This window comes from Bos indicus x Bos taurus, chromosome 27 (genome assembly GCF_003369695.1).
Source record: "Bos indicus x Bos taurus breed Angus x Brahman F1 hybrid chromosome 27, Bos_hybrid_MaternalHap_v2.0, whole genome shotgun sequence".
NCBI lineage: Eukaryota > Metazoa > Chordata > Mammalia > Artiodactyla > Bovidae > Bos > Bos indicus x Bos taurus.
In genome coordinates this window covers 35,094,417-35,115,275 of record NC_040102.1, presented here as the reverse complement: position 1 = coordinate 35,115,275, position 20,859 = coordinate 35,094,417, and the positions used below count along the sequence as shown (strand labels likewise).

General features: G+C 39.4%; 1 protein-coding gene across 1 annotated transcript in view; it reads left to right on the top strand.

Annotated features, from left to right (window-relative positions):
• The window catches only part of ZMAT4 (zinc finger matrin-type 4), a 376,717-nt gene that overhangs the window by 310,920 nt on the left and 44,938 nt on the right, over nt 1-20,859 (top strand). Inside the window, exon 6 of the mRNA XM_027530022.1 lies at nt 8,023-8,119. Within this exon, the coding sequence (XP_027385823.1) occupies nt 8,023-8,119 (97 nt within the window). The remainder of the gene's footprint in view (nt 1-8,022; nt 8,120-20,859) is intronic.

Below are 20,859 nucleotides of genomic sequence, written 5' to 3'. Positions count from 1 at the left end.
GGATTTCGGCTGTTCCATGTGGTTATTTACATTTGGTATTGTTTTATTTGATGTTTATTTCTTTGTTTGATGCTAGCACTTGTAATAGTTACGAGATGATTTTGAATTTTTCTTTTACTTTCATTTCCTGGTGACAAATGATGCTGAGCACCTTTTCATTTGCTTGTTGATCATTTTTATATCTTCTTTTATGGAATATCTGATCAAATAGTTTGTCCTTTGAAAAAGTTGAATTGTTTGTCTTTTTATTATTGGTTTGTAGGAGTTAATTATATATTCTGGACAGAAGTCCTGAATCAGATATATGAATTGCAATTAATTTTTCCCAGGATGTGGCTTACTTGGTTTTCTTGATGTGTCTTTTTGAAGCAAAAGCTTTTGATTTTTTGTAAAATCCAATTCATCTTTTAAAAAATATTTGCTGTATTTTATTTCTTAAGAAATCCATGCCTATTCCAAGTTCACAGAAATAATCCCCTGTATTTTTATAGAAGCTTTATAGCTTTACCTTTATATTTGAGTCTATAATCAATCTTAATTTTAATGTGTACTGTGATACTGTGATGTAGAGATTGTGTTGTTTTTTTTTTTTTCCTGCACTTATTCAATTATCCCAGCCCCCTTTTCTCAAAAATGTTTCATTTCTCCCATGGAATTGCCTTGATACCTTTGTTGAAAATCAGTGAAAGTTATCAAAAGATAGAAAATACCAGCTTTTAGATAATTAAGTATTGGGGATGTAATGAACAATATGATGACTATAGTTTAACTCTGCTATATATTTGAAAGCTGCTAAGAGTAGATCCTAAAAATTTTCATAACTAGGACTTTTTTTTTCTTTTTCTGAATCTATGTGAGGTAATGGATGTTAACTAAACTCATTGTGGTAGTCATTTAGCAATATATATATGTCAAGTCATTATTGTGTATACCTTAAATTTACACAGAGCTGCATGTCAGTTATATCTTAATGAAAGTGAGAGCAAATCAATTGATTCTTTGGGTCTAGGTCCAGTTCTGGACTCTCGTTCTGTTGCGTTCATGGCTTTTGTCCATTATTATGTTTATTATTGGCATAATATTGTTCATAATATTTTCTTATTATCCTTTAAAAATTGTCTGTAGCTTTTGTACTAAAAATAATTCTTTTATTTTAGTAATTTTTATGTTGCCTTTTTAAAAAGCATTCATCAAGCTTGCTAATGGTAATACTTGCTTAATCCTTTCAAAGAACAGATTTTTTGTTTGTTTTTTGTTTTTTTGGTAATTTGCGTTATATTTAATTGACATCGGTATATTATTTCTTTCCTTATATTTGATTTTGTTTTAATTTTCTTATCATTTTCTAGTTTCATAGCATTTAAACTTTGACCACTGAGTTTAAGCCTTTCATTCTTTCTAACACAAAGCTATGTATTTTCCTTTAAAAACTTATTACACTTGTCAAAATATCTTCTGATTTCTCTAGATATTTTTCCCTATGGTGATAATAGGTTATTTAGAAGTATTTTAGGTCTTTTTATAAATAATATTATTTATCCTTATTGATTTCAATGGTAGTCAAAAGAAATCACAGTACAAAATGTAATTATTTCTAATTTAGTAAGAATTGTCAATGGCTTAGCATATTCCCTAACTTAGTTTACTTGCTGTACGCTTGAAAATATTGTGTATTCTCCAGTTGTTGAGTGTAGCATTCTATAAACTCTGGTACAATATAATTGATAGTTTCATTTAGATCTTTTAAAATTTACTAATTGTTTTATCTTACTGTTCTGTCAGCTACTGAGATAGGAGTGTTAAATCTTTTATGGTTATGGTGTCTCTGCCTGTACTTCAGTCAGTTCTTACCTCATGTATCTTTATGCTTTATTAGTTAAATTGCATTTAGAACTGTTAGGTTCTCCTAATGAGTTTCTCTCTTTATTATTACCAAACATCTTTATCTCTGGAAATCCTTTTTGTCTTGAAGTCTGTTTTGTTTGATTTTAATATAGGTACTTTCACTTCTGGGTTAATCAAATACTTTTTAATCATCCTGTTTTATTTTCTCTAGAGTCTCCTAAGCTTTATATCTTTGTATTTATTTCTAGGGGATTAGTGTGCATTCATAAATGACCACTGTCTATATTTAAGTTAATATTGGTAAATTTATTATTTCTTAATTGTTAATTATATTTTATATAAAATATAATGAGCTTCCAACAATACTGCTTATTCTTATTCATTCTTGTCACATATTGGGTTGGTCAAAAAGTTTGAGTTTTTCATAATATGTTACAACTCAATATTTTTACATCTGTATACAGAATAAATAGCACGATACAAGCAGAGTGTTATAGTTTTTGCTTTAAATACTATCTCTAAATAAACTTGGAGCAATAAAAAAATACCAATAGTAATCATTTATGGTGTTCTTCACTTTTTCTGTGGATATGAGTTTGCGTCTGATGTCATTTGCCTTCCAACTGAAGAACTTTATAAGCATTTCTCTAGTGCAAGTCTCCTGGCAGACCATTCTCTGTTATTTCATTTATCGAAAATGCCCTTATTCCACTTTAAAGTTTGAAGGGTATTTTTGCTGGATATGGAATTCTAAGTTGGCAGTTGTTTTGTTTGTTTCCCCACTTTTTGTTCCTTAGACCATTCATGCCCATTTCACTCCTGGTCCTCTCTGTTTGCTATTTGCCCTGTACTCTCCCTGGGCAACTCTTTAACCGGTTCCTCACTTCACAGGCTAATTCTTGTCTCTCCAGTTTCATTTCATGCTACTCAGAGATCTCTGTTAACCATACTATCCAAAACCCGCCTTCTTTGTGACTCTCTCATTTTCCTGTTTACATCCTCTGTAATATTTCTACAACGTTTGTATTTGTTTCCTTGCTTTTTGTCTTTCTACGTGAATAGCTCCGTATGAAAATTTACTCTATATTCTCTTATATTCTTGGCATTTGGTGAAATATCTGGCATCATAATAAAGGCACAAGGATGTTTCCCTAACGTAGAATGAATGCACCTGAAGCTAAGGGGCACCCAAAGTCTAGCTCTGCTAGAACTGAAAAGCCACAGTGAGTAGTCACACTGCTGAACTCTCCAGGACCATCTGCTTCACACACTGTGCTAGGGAATATAAATTTAAAAGTGAACCATCTTCAGGAAGCTTTTCCAGATTTTCTAAGTCGGAAACAATCTCCTCCTCTAGTTCTCCTAACATTCCACTTCATTCTGACTGTAGTACTTTTTGTGGTTCACCTTGTATTATTGCTGTTTTGTATGCATATCTTCTGGAGAAGGAAATGGCAACCCACTCAAGAGTTCTTGCCTGGAGAATCCCGTGGACAGGGGAGCCCAGTGGACTGCTGTTCATGGGGTCGCAAGGAATTGAACACGTCTGAGTGACTAAGCACAGCATACACATCTTCCCGCTGCAACTGGATTGTCAGTCCTTGCAGGCAAGAATGGTATTTCAGAGCACACAGTGGCAATACAGCAGAAATTAACCTTTATATCTGCAGAGGTTTGGGTATACACATAAAATGGCATTGCACTGAAAATGAATAAGAAAGTTAGCATTTTTGTTTAATAAGACTCGCCATTTCTCTGAGGAAAAAGGAGCTGTATAATTCCAAAGTAATTAGGATTTCAGCTGAACATTAATAAAGCCCTAAGTTCCCACCAAGGACACTGTGTCATGTGTGGGGGAGGACTCCTCTGCCCCTTCTCTGCCTTTGTTCTTGTTTATATGCACTGCCTTTCTGGTTTATGCTCCCTGTAGTTTGCATTGCAATAAAGTGCCAAATATTTCCTGCCCACGCTTCTGTTTGGCTGCAGAGCTGGAGAGCTGTAATGGAAAGCAACAGATCCGAATATTTTTTAGATTTGTTGGTGCTCTTAAAAATGCCTATTTGAAAACATAAATATTTATGCCTCTTGCCACACTTCACCTCCATTCGTTGTGAGGAGACCGTTGATGAGTCTGTAGTCTGAAGAGGACCCATATAAACACTGGTTACCATTTATTATGATAAGATTGATAGAGAACTCTGGAGGCAGGAATGCCTGAAGCTAGCTTTTATATTTTGATTCCATGCATAAAAGTGGAGATAGACCAGCCCTGGATAAGCATTCAAACAACTCACATGCAGGTTCTGATAACTTACTGCCTCTGGGTTTGGAGACTGTGATAAACTTTCTGAATCATGCACACCTGTGAGATGGAAAAACCATGGAACCACAGCTCTTCTTTATAGAATAACTTTTTTCTTTAAGACCCAGTGTTGTTCTGACAAATTCAAGCTACCAAAAGAAGTATGACTCTATGGGATGGCACTTTTTAAAATGTGTGTGTAGTGTATTAGAGGTTAGAGTTACAAGTCTGAAACTTCTTGTAGAGTCTCAGGCCCCATCCAAGTTTTATAGGATCAGAACCTTCAGATGCTGTGCCTAGGGATCCGTATTTTAACACCATCACCAGAGCATGTTCTAGGATGTCCAGGAGTCTTTGCTTGAGGGAATAGAGAGACAAGAATTATGTCTTTCATCTCTGATCTGTCAGTCTGTGCCTGGAAAGTTTTGAGTCCCTTAGGTTGCTTCTCCAGAAGATACTGTGGTTTCATTGCTTTTCTCATAACTGAATTGATTCCTCATTGAATAATTAGTAAGTCAATGTCCAATTATTCTGTAATTGAAGCTAAAACAAAACAACGACTTAATTCATACTCTGGCCAGATCAAGTTATCACGCCATGTCAAATAGATTTCTCGGAAACATGCATTGAACTGTAGGAATCTTAAAGTCTACAGGAAGTTCTACCCTTTGCCACATACGGACACAAGATCAATTCTGATGACACCACAATGTTCCACAAACAGGGCTCATTGGATATCATCAGAACTAACTTTATTTTTGCCATCCACCGCCCTTTCATGCCATTTCTGGAGGGTTAATTTTTTCCTACCCTTCGGGTATAAAGTGGAGTAAGTTTCATGAATTTTCACTCACTTTTAACTAGTAAAGAGTTCTTGACTTTCATTCTTAGCTACATAGAAGCTCTATGTCATTAGCTGATATATCCTAGTGTCTTCTGGAAAAAAAAAAAATACACACAGCTTTGAGGTTGAGAATTATCTTTATTCGGTGGAATTTATGGAGGACTTTAGCCCAAGATACAGTCTCTCCGATATCTCTGAGGGACTGTTCCAAAAAAATAATAAGGGAGGAGCCAGGATATATAGGAGTTTTTGTTGAGAGAAAAAACATAACAAAACATGTATTTGAACATCAGAAGATTACTGCTAATAAGAAAAACAAAACATTTCAAGTTAATGATTTCAGTGCTTTTCCATCTCTGGGAAGATACAAGAGTCTTGGCCCACTGAAGTCGTTTCCTTTGGTGTTCACCTTTATCCCCTGGGGCCAGTGTCCGTTTTCCTCCGTCCTGAATCCCCTCAGGCAGCACAGCCAGCAGGAGCAGCTGCAGAGGCTGATGGCTCCTTTGTTGACTGAGATGGCGAGTGACATCTTTGTTCACACAGGATAGAAGAATAATTTTTAAATAATCCAAACTTAATTGAAAGTGAGTTTCTCCCCTCCTTCAGGTCAGTTCTGCTTGGGCTGCCTGTTAGCCATGCAAAAGGAGGCAATAGGCTTCTCTCTTTTTCGCTGCCCTTGGCTTTTGCTTTTCTTCCTTTCTCTCAGCTCAGGTTCCTCCAGGGCTGAGGGATGCAGGGTATCAGGTTAGAAAGGTAAGGGAGATAAAGGCTTACTTGATAGATACACAGACAAAGCTAGCCTAGACGCCATTTGACTCTTTCCCATGGGGTGATTTCTTGGCTTTTTCAAGAACTCAGCATTACTTGATACTTAACCTTAAGCTAAGCATCTCTTCCAGGGTCACTTTAAGGCCCTCGATGTCCAGCTGAACTCTATAGCCTTCTTCTGCTGAGGTCACATTGCTCCAACTGTTCATACATGGCACACACGTGGTCTGTGGGACACTTAACATCTTTTGCTCCAACAAGCTCTGAGAATACATGCCAGGTACAATCCTTCCACCTCTCTTACTTCCCCATCAGAGCAGCTAAGCAGTCACAGTCTCTTGCTCTTTGGATCTTGAGGATGGTGTCCAGTCCAGGACAATCAAACTCAGGAAGGAATTTCTCAAGATCTCCGGGTAGTTCCACTGAATTCTTTTCCCAGGGGTGTTAGTTGAAAGAGAAGGAATCCCCCATCTGACATGGACAAGGGTAAGTCAAACTTATAGTATGAGAGAGCTCCCTTTGGTAAATTCTCTCTTTCTTCTCAGTGTCTTTTTTCACCCTGGTGATGAGTGGCCAGTTTGAGTTAGAAATTGGTTCTTGATCACTTCTGTTGAATGCCCTGAACTGGGACTCTTATCTCTACTTTAGTCATGGTGGTGCAACTAGCATCTGTGTCTTAGAAATTCAACTTAGGACTTCATCCAGGGCATTGGGAAACCAAGATTCCCTTATAATACCTCTTTGCAATTATATAATAACTAGTTTATGTTGATTATTTATTGTGTAGCAGACACTGCTTTATACCTTATCTTACTCAGTCCTCCTCACAATCTTATAAGAAAACAGAACTTCAGAGAAGTCAAGTAATTTTTGTAAAGTCACTCAAAGTTCTTCCAACTCTATGCATTACTTTCTTTTTAGGAAAATAAGAATGATATTGCCCCTTAGAAAGAAAATATTATGCATTCATCAGGAAAAATGCTATAACTGTTTAATATTCTGGGTTTGACAATGGGAAGAGAGAATCTTGGAGTAAAATTAACCAGAAGTTTCGCTTGCTAAGCACTTGAGTATTTATATTCACTTAATTCTTATAAAACTTTGTGATATGGATGGCTTTGTCTTCATCTCATAGATGAAAAAACTAAAGCCAGTAAGAAATTATGTGACTTCCTCTACATTACACAACCAGGACTATTTGGAGCCAAGACTTAAAATCTGAAGTCTCAGCCATGACACTGAAGCTACTTTTTCTCTCCACTCTGATGGGGACACAGCAGCAGAAGGAATACGAGCTGTGGTGGATGTTTGGCTGAAGTTTCTTTCTAACACATTTGACTCTAGATGAATCAGTATTATATAGCAGTCAAGGTTTTTTTTTTTTGAACTACCGTTCATGAAAACAAAGAGCATCTTATATATCTTGGAATCCCTAATATCTGGTCCAAAGTTGACACTCTATTGCTGGATGAACTAAATGAGTAAACAGATGAGTGAATAACTTTGATTGCAACTCTCTGGTGGGAAGTGATTTTTCATGTGACTTAAGTTAGTTGAGGCTTCCCTGGAGGACCAATGGTTATAACTTCACCTACCGTTGCAGGGGATGTGGCTTTGATCCCTGGTCAGGGAGCTGAGGTCACAAGTACCTTGGGGTCAAAAAACCAAAACATAAAATAGAAATGATATTGTAACAAATTCAATGAAGACTTACTTTAAAATTATCCACAGTAAAAAAAAAAATCTTTAAAAATAAATAGATTAATTAATCCTTCTCCTGGGTATTTGCATTTTATAAGATGATCCTGGGAGAAGAGTTGACATGAATGATATAAAAAGTTGAATTTCTGATTCTGTGATTGGAATAGAGGTGGAAGAGGAATTGAGACAGAATTTTTCTCTGGAGTCTCAAATTTCATTGCAGAAACAGTAGCTTACCACATCTGTCTGCCTTAAGGAAAAACTAGAATGCTTCTTTATTTGGGTTACAAAGTATCCAGAAACATTTTACACCAAAAAGTATGTCCTGATCATTTCAGTCATTCAGCAATGAGACAGGCTGCTTCCAACGTATTCACAGTCAGCTTCTGCTAAGGAACCTGCTGGTTGGGTTCTTGGGAGGAGGGATTGAAATGTTACCGGTGGGTTAGATCGGGTGGCTTCTAAGATAGTCTGTCCCTGAACGTTTGGAGATTCCGGGATTTGTTCCTGTGGTTGATGACAATGATGCAGCTAACCAGGTCTGTGTGTCTGTCATCCACAGGTCTGAGGCGCAATTACAGATGTACCACCTGCAGTGTCTCTCTAAACTCAATAGAACAGTATCATGCCCATCTGAAAGGATCCAAACACCAGACCAAGTAGGTACTTTCATGCTTTCGCTCTTCAGCCCTTTTGTATGTAACCTTCAGTATGATGAATGAAGGCTAACCGCTTTACTTATTGCAAAATAAGTAGATGAAAACTACATCTCTGATCTCCAAGGTTCCCTTGATGTTTACGCCACTCAAGCCTACAGAGCTTGCCTGACACTGCTTGAAGAGTGACTTTTTCCTTTTTTTTGGATACAGTGATGACTTTTTTTTTTCCCCATTTCTTTCCTTCTTTTCAAGGACAGTAAGCACATTTGTATGAACTTCCCAGAAATCTTTAAGTCTATTAAATGTTTTAAAATAAACAATATAATTTCTCTTAATACTTTGGGGATGGACCAGGCCTCCTTGTTGTGAAGTCAAATTCTATGCATGCCTTCTACCACTTTCTGTTTCTAGAAGAGTATGGTTGATCAGTCTGGAAAACTAACAACTCTGGAATTTTAAGTCATTCACATGTATAGCTATTTTCAATTGAATGGAAGCTCATTCCACATCCCCCTCTGATTCTCATGATTTTATAGCAGAAAAAGCTAATCAGGCATTGTTACCCCTGTATACATACTGCTCATCTTTTTACAAACCCAATGCTTTTAGGTATTTTTAAAGTAGCTGCTAGAACTGCTAATAAAATCTAATAAAATAGGGAAAAATCAAAGGATATCTCAAAAAGATGCAATTTTCCTTAAAATAATTGTTTTCATTTCTCTCATATTCATAAGCAGAATCATTGAAACAGATTAGACTATATCAGGGCCTCATGAATAATGAATGACTCATTGGCAAACAATGATGGAGCTCCCACGTGTGTCAGACCCTGAGTGTGACCTGGGGAAGAAAAGCTGAGTGGACTTAAGCCTTCCTCTTGGGGAACGCTCTGCCAAGCTGGGGAAACAGTCATATAAACACATAGATTGTTCACTGTTACCATAAAATGGGCACCCTAAGCTCTGAGGACCAGGGACAGGGAAAGATTTCCAGGGACATCGACATAGAGGCTGAGTTCATAACAATGAAGTTGGGGTTTGATTTTGTTTTCTATTATCACTCAGTGGCCAGCACAGCACTTGATACATTTCTAGTGCTTCATGAACATTCCTGATGGGCTTCCTAGGTAACTCAGTGGTAAAGAATCGGCTTACCACACAGGAGATACGGGTTTGATCCCTGGATTGGGAAGAGCCCTTGGAGGAGGAAATGGCAACCCACTCCAGTATTCTTGCCTGGGAAATCCAATGGACGGAGGAGCCTGGTGGGCTAAAGTCCAAGGGGTTGTAGAGTCAGCCATAGCCCAAGGGGTTGTAGAGTCAGCCACGACTTAGCGACTAAACGAGAGCAATACATTGCTGATGGCGTGAATGTGTGATTTTAAAAAGATAAGTAATGACTTTCCAAGCAGATAGGAAATGTCTTTGCAGAGATATTGTAAAGATGTGTAGATCACAGTGGGTCTGGCTGCAGTGGGGGAGTTTAAGCCCAGAGTTTCTGACTGACCTTTACTGACTCAGTTTTCCCTCCGTGCTGTGCTGTCGGGTGAGTCAAAGCTGCTTTCATGACTTGCTTTACTCTTATTCACCCCCACAGGGCTTCTGTCAAGGGAAATCTTCCAAAGCAGTATTTTCTATGATTGGTTCCTGAGCACCTGCATTGATTATTAGGAGCTGCTATACCACCCGCCACCCCCAACCAAAAACATAATCTCTTCAGCATCTCTAATGATCACAGTGCATGCATCCTAACCAACATTCTAACAACACGCACACACCTTACAAGGAGCAGCAGCATGAAACAATCATCATTTAGGGCACATTTATTGCTCTTCGTGGGTAGAAAAAGGTAGACAATAATGACTTTAGGTGATAAGGATCATGTAGATAACTAATGCAGGTAGATAGCATCTCAGTTTTAGGAAAATGTCTACTTCTCTCTGTGTTCCTATAAAACTTCCTGTGATAGAACTTGAGCCAGGCATCAGTTAAGTTCAGTTGCTCAGTCGTGTCTGACTCTTTGCAACCCCATGAATTGCAGCACGCCAGGCCTCCTTGTCCATCACCAACTCCCAGAGTTCACTCAAACTCACGTCCATCGAGTCAGTGATGCCATCAAGCCATCTCATCCTCTGTTGTCCCCTTCTCCTCCTGCCCCCAATCCCTCCCAGCATCAGAGTCTTTTCCAATGAGTCAACTTTTCCCATGAGGTGGCCAAAGTATTGGAGTTTCAGCTTTAGCATCAGTCCTTCCAGTGAACACCCAGGACTGATCTCCTTTAGGATGGACTAGTTGGATCTCCTTGCAGTCCAAGGGACTCTCAAGAGTCTTCTCCAACACCACGGTTCAAAAGCATCAATTCTTTGGCACTCAGCCTTCTTCACAGTCCAACTCTCACATCCATACATGACCACTGGAAAAACCATAGCCTTGACTAGACGGACCTTTGTTGGCAAAGTAATGTCTCTGCTTTTCAATATGCTATCTAGGTTGGTCATAACTTTCCTTCCAGGCATAGTCACATCTATTAGCTTATTTTGTCCCCTTAACTATCTCAACATATGTATTGTGCTTAGTCACTCAGTCGTGTCTGACTCTTTGCGACCCCATGGACTGTAGCCCGCCAGGCTCTCTGTCCATGGGATTCTCCAGGCAAGAACCCCGGAGTGGGTTGCTGTGCCCTCCTTCAGGGGATCTCCCCAACCCTAGGATCAAACCCAGGTCTCCCATATTACCCCCTGAACCACCAGGGAAGCCCAAGAATACTGGAGTGGGTAGCCTGTCCCTTCTCCAGGGGATCTTCCCAACCAAGGGATCGAACTGGGGTCTCCTGCATTGCAGATGGATTCTTTACCAGCTAAGCTACAACAGAAGCCCCAACATACATATTACTGACCTGTTATTTGATTTGAGAAAACCAAGGCTCAGAGAAGCTAAGTAAGTCAGCCAACACCCGACAAATGGCAGAACCAGGGCTGGACTCAGAAGCATCTGACTCACGCTTCTAATTAATTAATGTCATTCAGTCACTGCAGACCGGCTTGGGACACAGGATGTCAGGGACAGCCGGTAGAAGGCCCCATGGTGAATTTTGAAAAAGGGCATCGCCTCCCTAGTGTAATTTAATAAACATACCTGACTTCAGAACGGTACATCACCTCCTGTGCTGGCTTCTTTTCAATAAACAAGAGTTTGCTTTTTTTTTTAACCACAAAAGTACGAGGTTGCTGTGCTTCTGAAGAGTGAAATGAGGGAAATGTGAAGAAAACAAGTGTCGCAGCTCTGCCCCACTGCCCCACAGTATAACCCCCGCTGTTATACTGAATCTGAGTATCCTGGCTTATGAGCCAGACTGCTCCATAACTGTCTTGTAATATCCTTGTTAGGTTTGGTTTCAAGTGTGTGGGGGCCTCCTTAAACAAGTTGAGAGCTCTTCCTTCTATTTCTAATCCCTGAATGAGTTTGTGGTAGACTGCTTCTGGTTTCTTATCTTAAAAACTAAGAATTCATTGGTGGAGTCATCTAGGCCTAGAGATTTATGCTTTGCTGTTCAGTTGCTAAGTTGTGTCTGACTCTCTGCGACCCCATGGACTGCAGCACTCCAGACTTCCCTGTCCTTCACCATCTTCTGGAATTTACTCAAACTCATGTCCAGTGAGTTAGTGATGTTATATAACCATCTCCTCTTCTGTCACCCGCTTCTCCTTTTGTCTTCAATCTTTTTCAGCATCAGGGTCTTTTCCAATGAGTTGGTGATGGATTTATGCTATGGGAGTATTTTGATTAGAGAAGTAGTCTTTTTTTTTTTTTTTTTTTTACTACCATACTGTTCATATTTTCTGTTTTTCTTATACAAGTTTAAATAAGCTGTCTTTCAATGAGTGTGTCCATTTTATTTACATTTTAAAATATATTGGTATAAAGTTGTTTACTTTATCACCTAATTTTATTTTTGATGTTTGTGGAATATTTTTTCTTTCTGGACATTGTTTATTTGTTTCTTCCTCTTTTTTTGGCTCAACTTTTTGTTAGAAGTTTGTCATTCTTTATTAAGTTTCTTTTAGATGATCAGATGTTGGGGATTTGTTTATTTTCTTTATGTGCAGTTATTTTATGACCTTTAAAACATTATTTCCTTTTTTGCTACCTTTTAAGGTTTAATCTGCATTTCCTCTCTAGCTTCTTAATATAAAAGTGTAGGATCCATAATGAAAAAAATCTGAAAAAGAAAAAAGATGTATATATGCATATATATAAAACTGAATCACTTTGCTGTACACTTGAAACTAACACAACATTGTGAATTAACTATTGCTGTTATTGTTTAGTCACTAAAGTTGTGTCTGACTCTTTTGCAACCCCATGAACTGTATACGTCAATATAAAAATTAGAGAAAAAAAAAGGTGTAAGTTAGCAATTTTTCAATGCTTTTTCTTTTTCTAGTATAAGAATTTCGGAGAAGGCAATGGCAGCCCACTCCAGTACTCTTGCCTGGAAAATCCCATGGATGGAGGAACCTGGTGGGCTGCAGTCCATGGGGTCGCTAAGAGTCAGACACGACTGAGTGACTTCACTTTAACTTTTCACTTTCCTGCATTGGAGAAGGAAATGGCAACCCACTCCAGTGTTCTTTCCTGGAGAATCCCAGGGATGACAGAGCCTGGTGGGCTGCCGTCTATGGGGTCACACAGAATCGGACAGGACTGAAGCAACTTAGCAGCAGCAGCAGGTTTTCAATGTACCTCAACAGACTGTTTTAGCTGCATTCTAAAAGCAAATTTTTGTATTACAAAAGTTTTAATATGTAGTATTTGCTTTTTGTTACTTATTTCAATATACTTTCTGTTTTGCTCCTTTTACTTGTGTTTGTTTAGAAATTCTCCTTTTATTCATGTTTGATTAGAAGTGTTATATCTAAAATCAAATATTTATAGGATTTTTCTATTTATATTTTTTGTAATTTATTTGTATCTGGATTCTACCAGGGTCAGAGGAAATATTCTAAATGACCTCAGTCTCTTGAAATTTGTGTAGACTTACTGTGTTCCCTGGGGCTTCCCAAGTGGTGCTAGTGGTAAAGAACCTGCCTGCCAATGCAGGAGATTTAAGAGATGCAGGTTCAATCCCTGGGTCGGGAAGATTCTCTAGAGGAGGGCATGGCAACCCACTCCAGTTTTTTGGCCTGGAGAATCCCATGGATAGAGGAGCCTAGCAGGCTGTAGTCCATGGAGTCAGACACGACTGAAGCGACTTAGCACGCATGCACGTGCTCTGTTCCCCAGGCATACAGTCAATTTTGCTCATGTATTATGTTTACTTGAAAAGAATTTACTGTCGGGTAAATGATCCTTGCTGTCAATTAGGTAGTTTCTTAATCCAGTTCAAATTAGTATATCCTCACTGACTTTTTTAAATCTATTTGTTATATCCATGAGAAGCAGACATAATTAAAAACTTCCAGCTATACGTATGGATTAGCCTATGTGTCCTGTTAATCTTTTGTATTTAGTTTTATATACTGAAAGCTATATTATTAGCTACTCACAAGTTTAGGATTTTTAATGCCTTCTTATTGTATGGGCCCTTTTTCTAAAATCATCTTTTGCCACCATGAAATGTCTGTCTTTGTTACTAGTAACATTTTCCTTGAGGTATACCAGCATCAACTACAGCGGCTCTTCAAGGCTTTCAAAAGCTTTTTCCTTTAAATTGCATCCAGCTCTTATTTTGTCTTCAGGTGGAAGGTTAGTGTGACCAGTTAACCAGAACCAGAAATGGAGATCAGCCAAATGGTTTTTTAACTGTTCTAATCTAAGTCAACATAAGTATTAAAGTGTCAGTAATTTTCAAGGTTTTATATTTTTAGCAATCATTTCTAAAGAAGTGTTGAGATGAGCAAACATGATTCAGTTGTGTATTGGAAAGAGAACTGAATTTTATTTCTAGGGCAGTTTTGCCACTGAGTGACCCTGGGCACCAACAAACCCTCTTTCAGGCTCACTTCCCTCAAAGAGAAGCGATTAGTGCTGACAAGAATGAGGCAAATGTGGTTCCACTTTCCACGCTTTACTCATGATCCTGGTATTCTTTTTTATGAAACCTGAATTCAGACCTAAAATTCCTCCTGAAACATGCCCCCAGTCAGCCCTAACTGTTTACTGAAACTGGCAATGACCCTCCCCTGCCCCAGTTATGTCCACCCAGAACTGCACAATACGACCTCATTTGTAAATAGCACCTTTACAGAAGTAAAAGTTGAGAATCTCAAAGTGAAATCTTTCTGGTGTCTTTATGAGGAGATGGAAAGGGAGCTTTGCACACGTGAAGAAGGTGGCCATGTGAAGATAGAGATCGGAGTTTGCTTCCTTCCAAGCCAAGGACCACCAGGAGCCAGTAGGGTCTGGGAGAGGCCAGGGGATTCTCCTCCAGAGATGTCAGGGGGAGTGCGCCCAGCTGACAGCTTGATTTCAGACTTCCAACTTCTAGAACTTCCATTCTCTAGAGAGAATACATTTCTGTTATTTGAAGTCACTCAGCTTTGACTACTTTTTGAGGCCAGCCCTAGGAAATTAATATAGTGTGAAACTTACATGCTTTGTCTTGTAAGTAATCCTTCAGTCCTATTTTTCTGGACACCTGCTTACAATGCTGCTCCCGATCATGACAATGATGGTGGGGGTGATGATGGAGAGGATGGTTTGATGGTGACGCCACCCTGGATAACTGAAGTGGTACTCGTATGAGACTAGGACACAGCTATAGACTAAAATGCTTTGAAAGGATCACATCTCATACACATAGTAGTCCTGTAATTGGCCAGAGCCACGCATCTCCACTTTATAGGTTAGAAAATTGAATCTCAGACTTGTCCAAGGCCCCCAGAATAATTGGTCGGCAGAGCCAAGAACAGAAGTCAGGTTTATTGGTAACCTTTACTATTACTGTTATAGTAATACTTAAGAGCAATATGACAATAATAGCATTATTTAAGTATTGCTATAACTGTAATAGTGGTTGCAAATAACCTGACTTCTGTTCTTGGCTCAACTAGTTAAATGGCTTTTTCTTTTTTAGGCAAATGTCATAAACAGCAAAATGACAGTCAAATGTTGCTCCATGGCTAAATAGCAAGAGAAATATTCAGTATCTAATGAGATTAAAGGTTTAGAAATGCAAATGATTACCCTGACATATAAAGCAATTGCCCATTAGTAGATTTTTTCAACATTTCCAGGAGATCTAGCCTGTCAATTAGTACAAATGCTTAAAATGAAATTTAAAGACACATGAGTTCATACTATAGACTAATGAACAGTCCCCCCGCCCATAACGTACTTAAATTTGAGTTTAGGGAATGCTTCAAGCCTCAGGACATTATATTACCTAGAATTAAAGGATATAAAAGTTGTCATTACTTACTTTGATATTTCAGACAGTTCAAAATGAGATACATGTGTCTAAGAGAATAAATCTGACTGACCACAGTTTAGTTGTAATTTCTAAATGTGCTGCTTCCTTTGAGAAGAAGCCTAAAATGGTGATATCCACTGCTTTTTCTGCCGTTTTTTTCCCAATTAATATGAATCATCCAGACAAAACCTTCATATTATTCATTTCCCCATTGTGTTCATTTATTTGTGAAGTGATTGAATGGACGTTCAATCTAATTTTCAGAGCTGGAATATATTTGCTTTAAAAACCTTGGAATTCAGTTCTTGCATTCAGGATAGTAGTTGGGTGGGAGTACAATCAATAATAAATAAGATATTTTTGCAAGAGATGCCAAGCATGGAGAATCTACTGGAATTTTAATAAATTTGTTGCTGTTCAGTCGCACACCAGGCTGCTATGTTTTCCAGTATCTCCCAGAGTTTGCTCAGTTTCGTGTCCACTGCTGTCTAACCATCTCACTCTCTGCTGCCCCCTTCTCCTTTTGCCTTCAGTCTTTCCCAACTTCATGGTCTTTTCCAATGAGTCGGCTCTTCCCTTCTGCAAAAGTATTGAAGCTTCAGCTTCACTATTGGGCTTCTCTGGTGGCTCAGTGGTAAAGAATCTTCCTGCCAACTCAGGAGACACAGGTGATTGGATTCAATCCCTGGGTTGGGAAGATCCTCTGAAAAAAGAAATGGCAACACACTCCAGTATTCTTGCCTGGGAAATTCTATAACTTATTGACTATTCAGCAATAGCAATTATAATAAGTTAAGTAGCTCAATATTCCAAGGTGATGTTCTCTTCAGAAACAAGCCAACAAACAAAAGCCAAGTCAAGGCATGGACTTCTTTGAAGGCTAAGAATATAGAAATTTTTGTTGAATTTTCAATGTCGTGTCCTGTCAATAACCAATTTCAATAACCAGAGGGGTTGGGACTTTAGTTCTGCGTACTGAGATCAACAGGGCATGAGACAGTGTTGACAACAGAGCTGTCCTTACCCAAAGAGGGTGAGGTTAGTTCTCCTCTGCTGATAATTATTCGTAAGCTGCTTGGAAAGGCTCAGAATAAAGGGCACAGTCTAGAATCCAAGGCAACTGCTTTGTTTGTTCCAGTTTATGAATCTGGCCGTGCAGACGAGCCCCTGTAGGGAGTGGAGCTTGTGGGGTGTCACCACGTCTTTCTAGCCCCAGGGCTGGATTTGCATCCTGTGTGCTCAGTCGCTTGTCTTGTCTGGATCTTTGCAACCCTATGGACCGTAGCCTGCCAGGCTCCTCTGTCCATGGGATTCTCCAGGCATGGGTTGTCATTTCCTTCTCTGGGGATCTTCCCAACTCAGGGATTGAACATGCATTTATGTCCCCTCCATTGGCAGGAGGGTTCTTTACCATTAGCGCCATCTGGGAAGCCCATTTACAACCTAGGCACCATGAACAGGGTGCCTGGTGAAGCACAAGGATGGGGCTAAGGTAGGGCTTGTAGACTAAAGGCCATTCTCTGTTTAGCTGTGCTTTTTAAAATATATTTATTAAACTATAGTTGCTTTGCAATGTTGTGTTATTTTCAGATGTACAGCTTCAGATTCTTTTCCATTATAGGTTGTTACAAGATATCAAATATATTACTGTACAGTAAATTCTTGTGCTTTATCTGTTTTATATACGGTAGTATGTATCTATTAATCCCAAACTCCTAATGTATCCCTCCCCTGCTTTACCCTTTGTAACCATAAGTTTGTTTTTCATGTCTGTGAATCTGTTTTGTGAATAAGTTCATTTGTATCATTCTTTAGATTCCACACACAGTGATATCATATGATATTTGTCTTTCTCTGCCTGAGTCGCTTCACTTAGTGTAATACCCTCTAGGGACATCCATGTTGTTGCAAATGGCAAAGTTTCATTCCCTTTTGATGGCTGAGTAGTATTCCACTATACATGTTTACCACATCTTCTTTATCCATTCCTCTGTTGATGGCCACTTGGATTGCTTCTATGTCTTGGCTATTGTGAGTAGTGTTATTGTGAATATTGGAGTGCATGTATATTATATTTTCAAATTAATTTGTGTCTTGTCTGGATATATGCCCAGGAGTAGAATTGCTGGATCATATGATAACTCTATTATTAGTTTTTTAAGGAACCTCCAGTCTTTTCCACAATTAACCCTGTTTTAAATTGAATACTCAAGTCCACTATTGTTAAGAGTCCTCCCTTTGTGGAAGGCCCCAGAGTCCAATTTCTCAAGTGGAAGAGACAGTAGCCTATAGATAAAGGAATTCCAGAGAAGCAGGAAAAAAACTAGATACGTCCCTCTCTATAGCACTAGTACACGGGCAATTCTAATATCTCTGTTTTTCCTAAATCTCACTTGCATGCGTTTGCTCTATATGCCATATCTAAGGATACGTTACAATTTCAGTCTGTGAATAGATTAGGCCTTTCTGTGGGCTTGGAAAGAACTAAATACAGAGCTCTTGCACTCTTTCATATTATTTACAGAATGACTGATGACCCCTAGTATTCTCTAGCTCACTCGTTTCCCACCCCTCTCCTTCTGGATGTGATGTGAAAGTTGCTCAGTTGTTCAACTCTTTGCGACTCTGTGGACTATACAGTCCATGGAATTCTCCAGGCCAGAATCCTGGAGTGGGCTGCCTTTCCCTTCTCCAGGGGATTTTCCCAATCCAGGCATCAAACCCAGGTCTCCCTCATTTCAGGCAGATTCTTTGCCAGCTGAGCCACAAAGGAAGCCCAAAAATACTGGAGTGGGTAGCTTATCCATTCTCCAGTAGATCTTCCCAACCCAGGAATCGAACCAGGGTCTCTGGCATTGCAGGTGGATTCTTTACCAACTGAGCCAGCAGGGAAGCCTGGAGGGCCTTTGATTTTGACCTGCTTGACATTTGCATGAGTCATGGCTGTCTCCAGAGTGGTCTGAGCTGATGGTTTCAAGTCTCAGCTTTGATAGTGAGTCCCCTTGCCTACCTCTCATGTTCTCGTCTTCCTGCTTCAGAACATCACTTAGGTCTCCTAGGGACTCCCCTGATAGTCCACTAGTTGAGACTTCATCTTCCAGTGCAAGAGGTACAGGTTTGATACCTGGTCAGGGAGCTAGGATCCCACATGCCTCACAGCCAAAAAGCCAAAGCATGAAACAGAAACAATATTGTAACAAATTTTGTAAAGACTTTAAAAAGAGTTCACATCAAAAAAAAAAAAAAGAAGAAGAAGAAAGTCACTTGGTACCAACTTCCAAGGGTGCAAGCCTGTTACCCGACTTGGTTCTGGAAAGTGCATCTGCGTCAAGAGAGAAAAGAGCCACCAGAAGGAAGTGATGGAGCTCAATAGTCCCAGCGTGGGAGGTGGACAGCTAGTCCTAGATCAGTGCTTCTCAATCATGTCCCCTCACTGAGTTTCAAAGCCCTCCTGGAATACAGGGTAGTTAAGATCTCTGTTAAGCCAACATTATCTAATTTTATGCTTCAAGGTTGAGCTTTTTAAGCTTTTTAGGATTTTCCAGGTGCAGAAGAGTGGCTCTCAAGTCATCTTTCTTTAGAGTTTATTTGTCTCTTGCTGAGTGGCCCAGAAATTGACCAACCCCCTCAGAGTCAGGTTCTGCTAAAGGAAAGGTGTCCTACAGGCCTGTTTATCCTATCCTTAGACAAAGACAAAGGGGCTTTTCAAAGGCTATGACTTGGAGCAAAAGAGGTGAAGTTCATTATACAAGGAGAGAGTAGAGGAAAAAGCTTACTTTCACTTTATTCCGTGTTGTGAATACCAAGCACTCATTCTGTCGGTTTCTCTGACCAACAGGATGGATGAAAGGCATGAGGAAGGCTGGAAAGGGGACGTTGGCCCCTCACCTGAGCAGTCAGGCCTCTGGTTTTATACTCACTCTGGGCCTTTGTAAGTTACTGTAACCTGTTCTCACTCATTTCACCGGAGGTGATCAGAAACTAGAATATGTCCATGTGTTAACTATCTTGAGCTGCCTTGACTTCTACTCCAACCTAACTCTGGAAAAAATATTGAATTTGGCCAACATTTGTCTCATCTATTAAAATTGTCATAGAACAGGAAATGCCAGGAAACTGACGTAAGATAAATAAAGGACCTTGCTTCACGTAGGTCGATGCTGGTAGGGGAGTGGTTGGAGGAGACAGGATGGGGCTGGAAATGTGGCATGGTTATGGCTTTGAGTCTGGATCTCCATCATTGCCCTTTAGCTGGAGGAGAGGACTGAGGAGGTCCACTCTGGCTGGGATTTTCCTAGTGTAAATAAAGGAGATAGTTGTTTGAGTGATTGGACAAATCTACCCCTCACCCCATTCAGTTCACTCCAATGACCAAAATCAGTTGAGCACCTACTGTGTCTGAGACATTGAAATCAGTCTTAGGGATAATAGAAGATCATTATGCCTCTCAACAAGCTTGTAATCTAGTTGAGGGGATGCAATGCATAGTCAAGCAAATGCAGCTAAAATCAATACAGGATATGTTGGCAGAAAATGTTGCTGGAATTCAGAAGAGGTGGTTGCCTCTGGTTGGAGGCCCGAAGGAAAGGTGGTCAAGGGTGAGGGCAGGGAATGGACTTAGGAATGAGACCATCAGGGTTCAATCCTGGCTCTACAGCTTCTGACTGGGTGCCCTTGAGTTTCTTACACAAAGACCTCTCTGGAGGTTAGTTTCCACACCTGAAAAAGTGACAGATTTAAAAAAATAAAGAAAAATAAAATTAAAGAAAAAAATAGAAGGAGAAAAATAATAAAAATAAAAAAATAAAAACTCTTAGCAAAACTGTGGTGAGGACTAAGTTTTAAGAACCACAAAAAGCAACAATAACAAAAAATATGAAACTTCTTGGACCAAGTATGAAAATACTTGGCTTGAATGGCATGGACCTTTTTCTCATAAGTGTTAGTTGTCATTCTGTATTAATGAAATTACATTTGAAATGGACTTTGGGGAACAGGGAGATGAATATTGATGGCTCCCTCAGGACTTTTTTGTCCTAAGTACTCTTTTTGGCTTTCTTGGTGGCTCAGAGGGTAAAGAATCTGCCTGCAATGTGGAAGAGCTGGGTTTGATCCATGGATTCGGAAGATCCCCTGGAGAAGGAAATGGCAACTCACTCCAGTATTCTTGCCTGGAGAATCCCCATGGACAGGGGAGCCGGGCAGGCTATAGCCCATGGGGTCACAAAGACTCAAAAACGACTAAGTGACACATACACTCCTTCTGTTAAGATTGCTCCAGAATTCTTCATAGCATAGTTTAGTTGCTTGCTCAAAGTTGGGATTTTGTA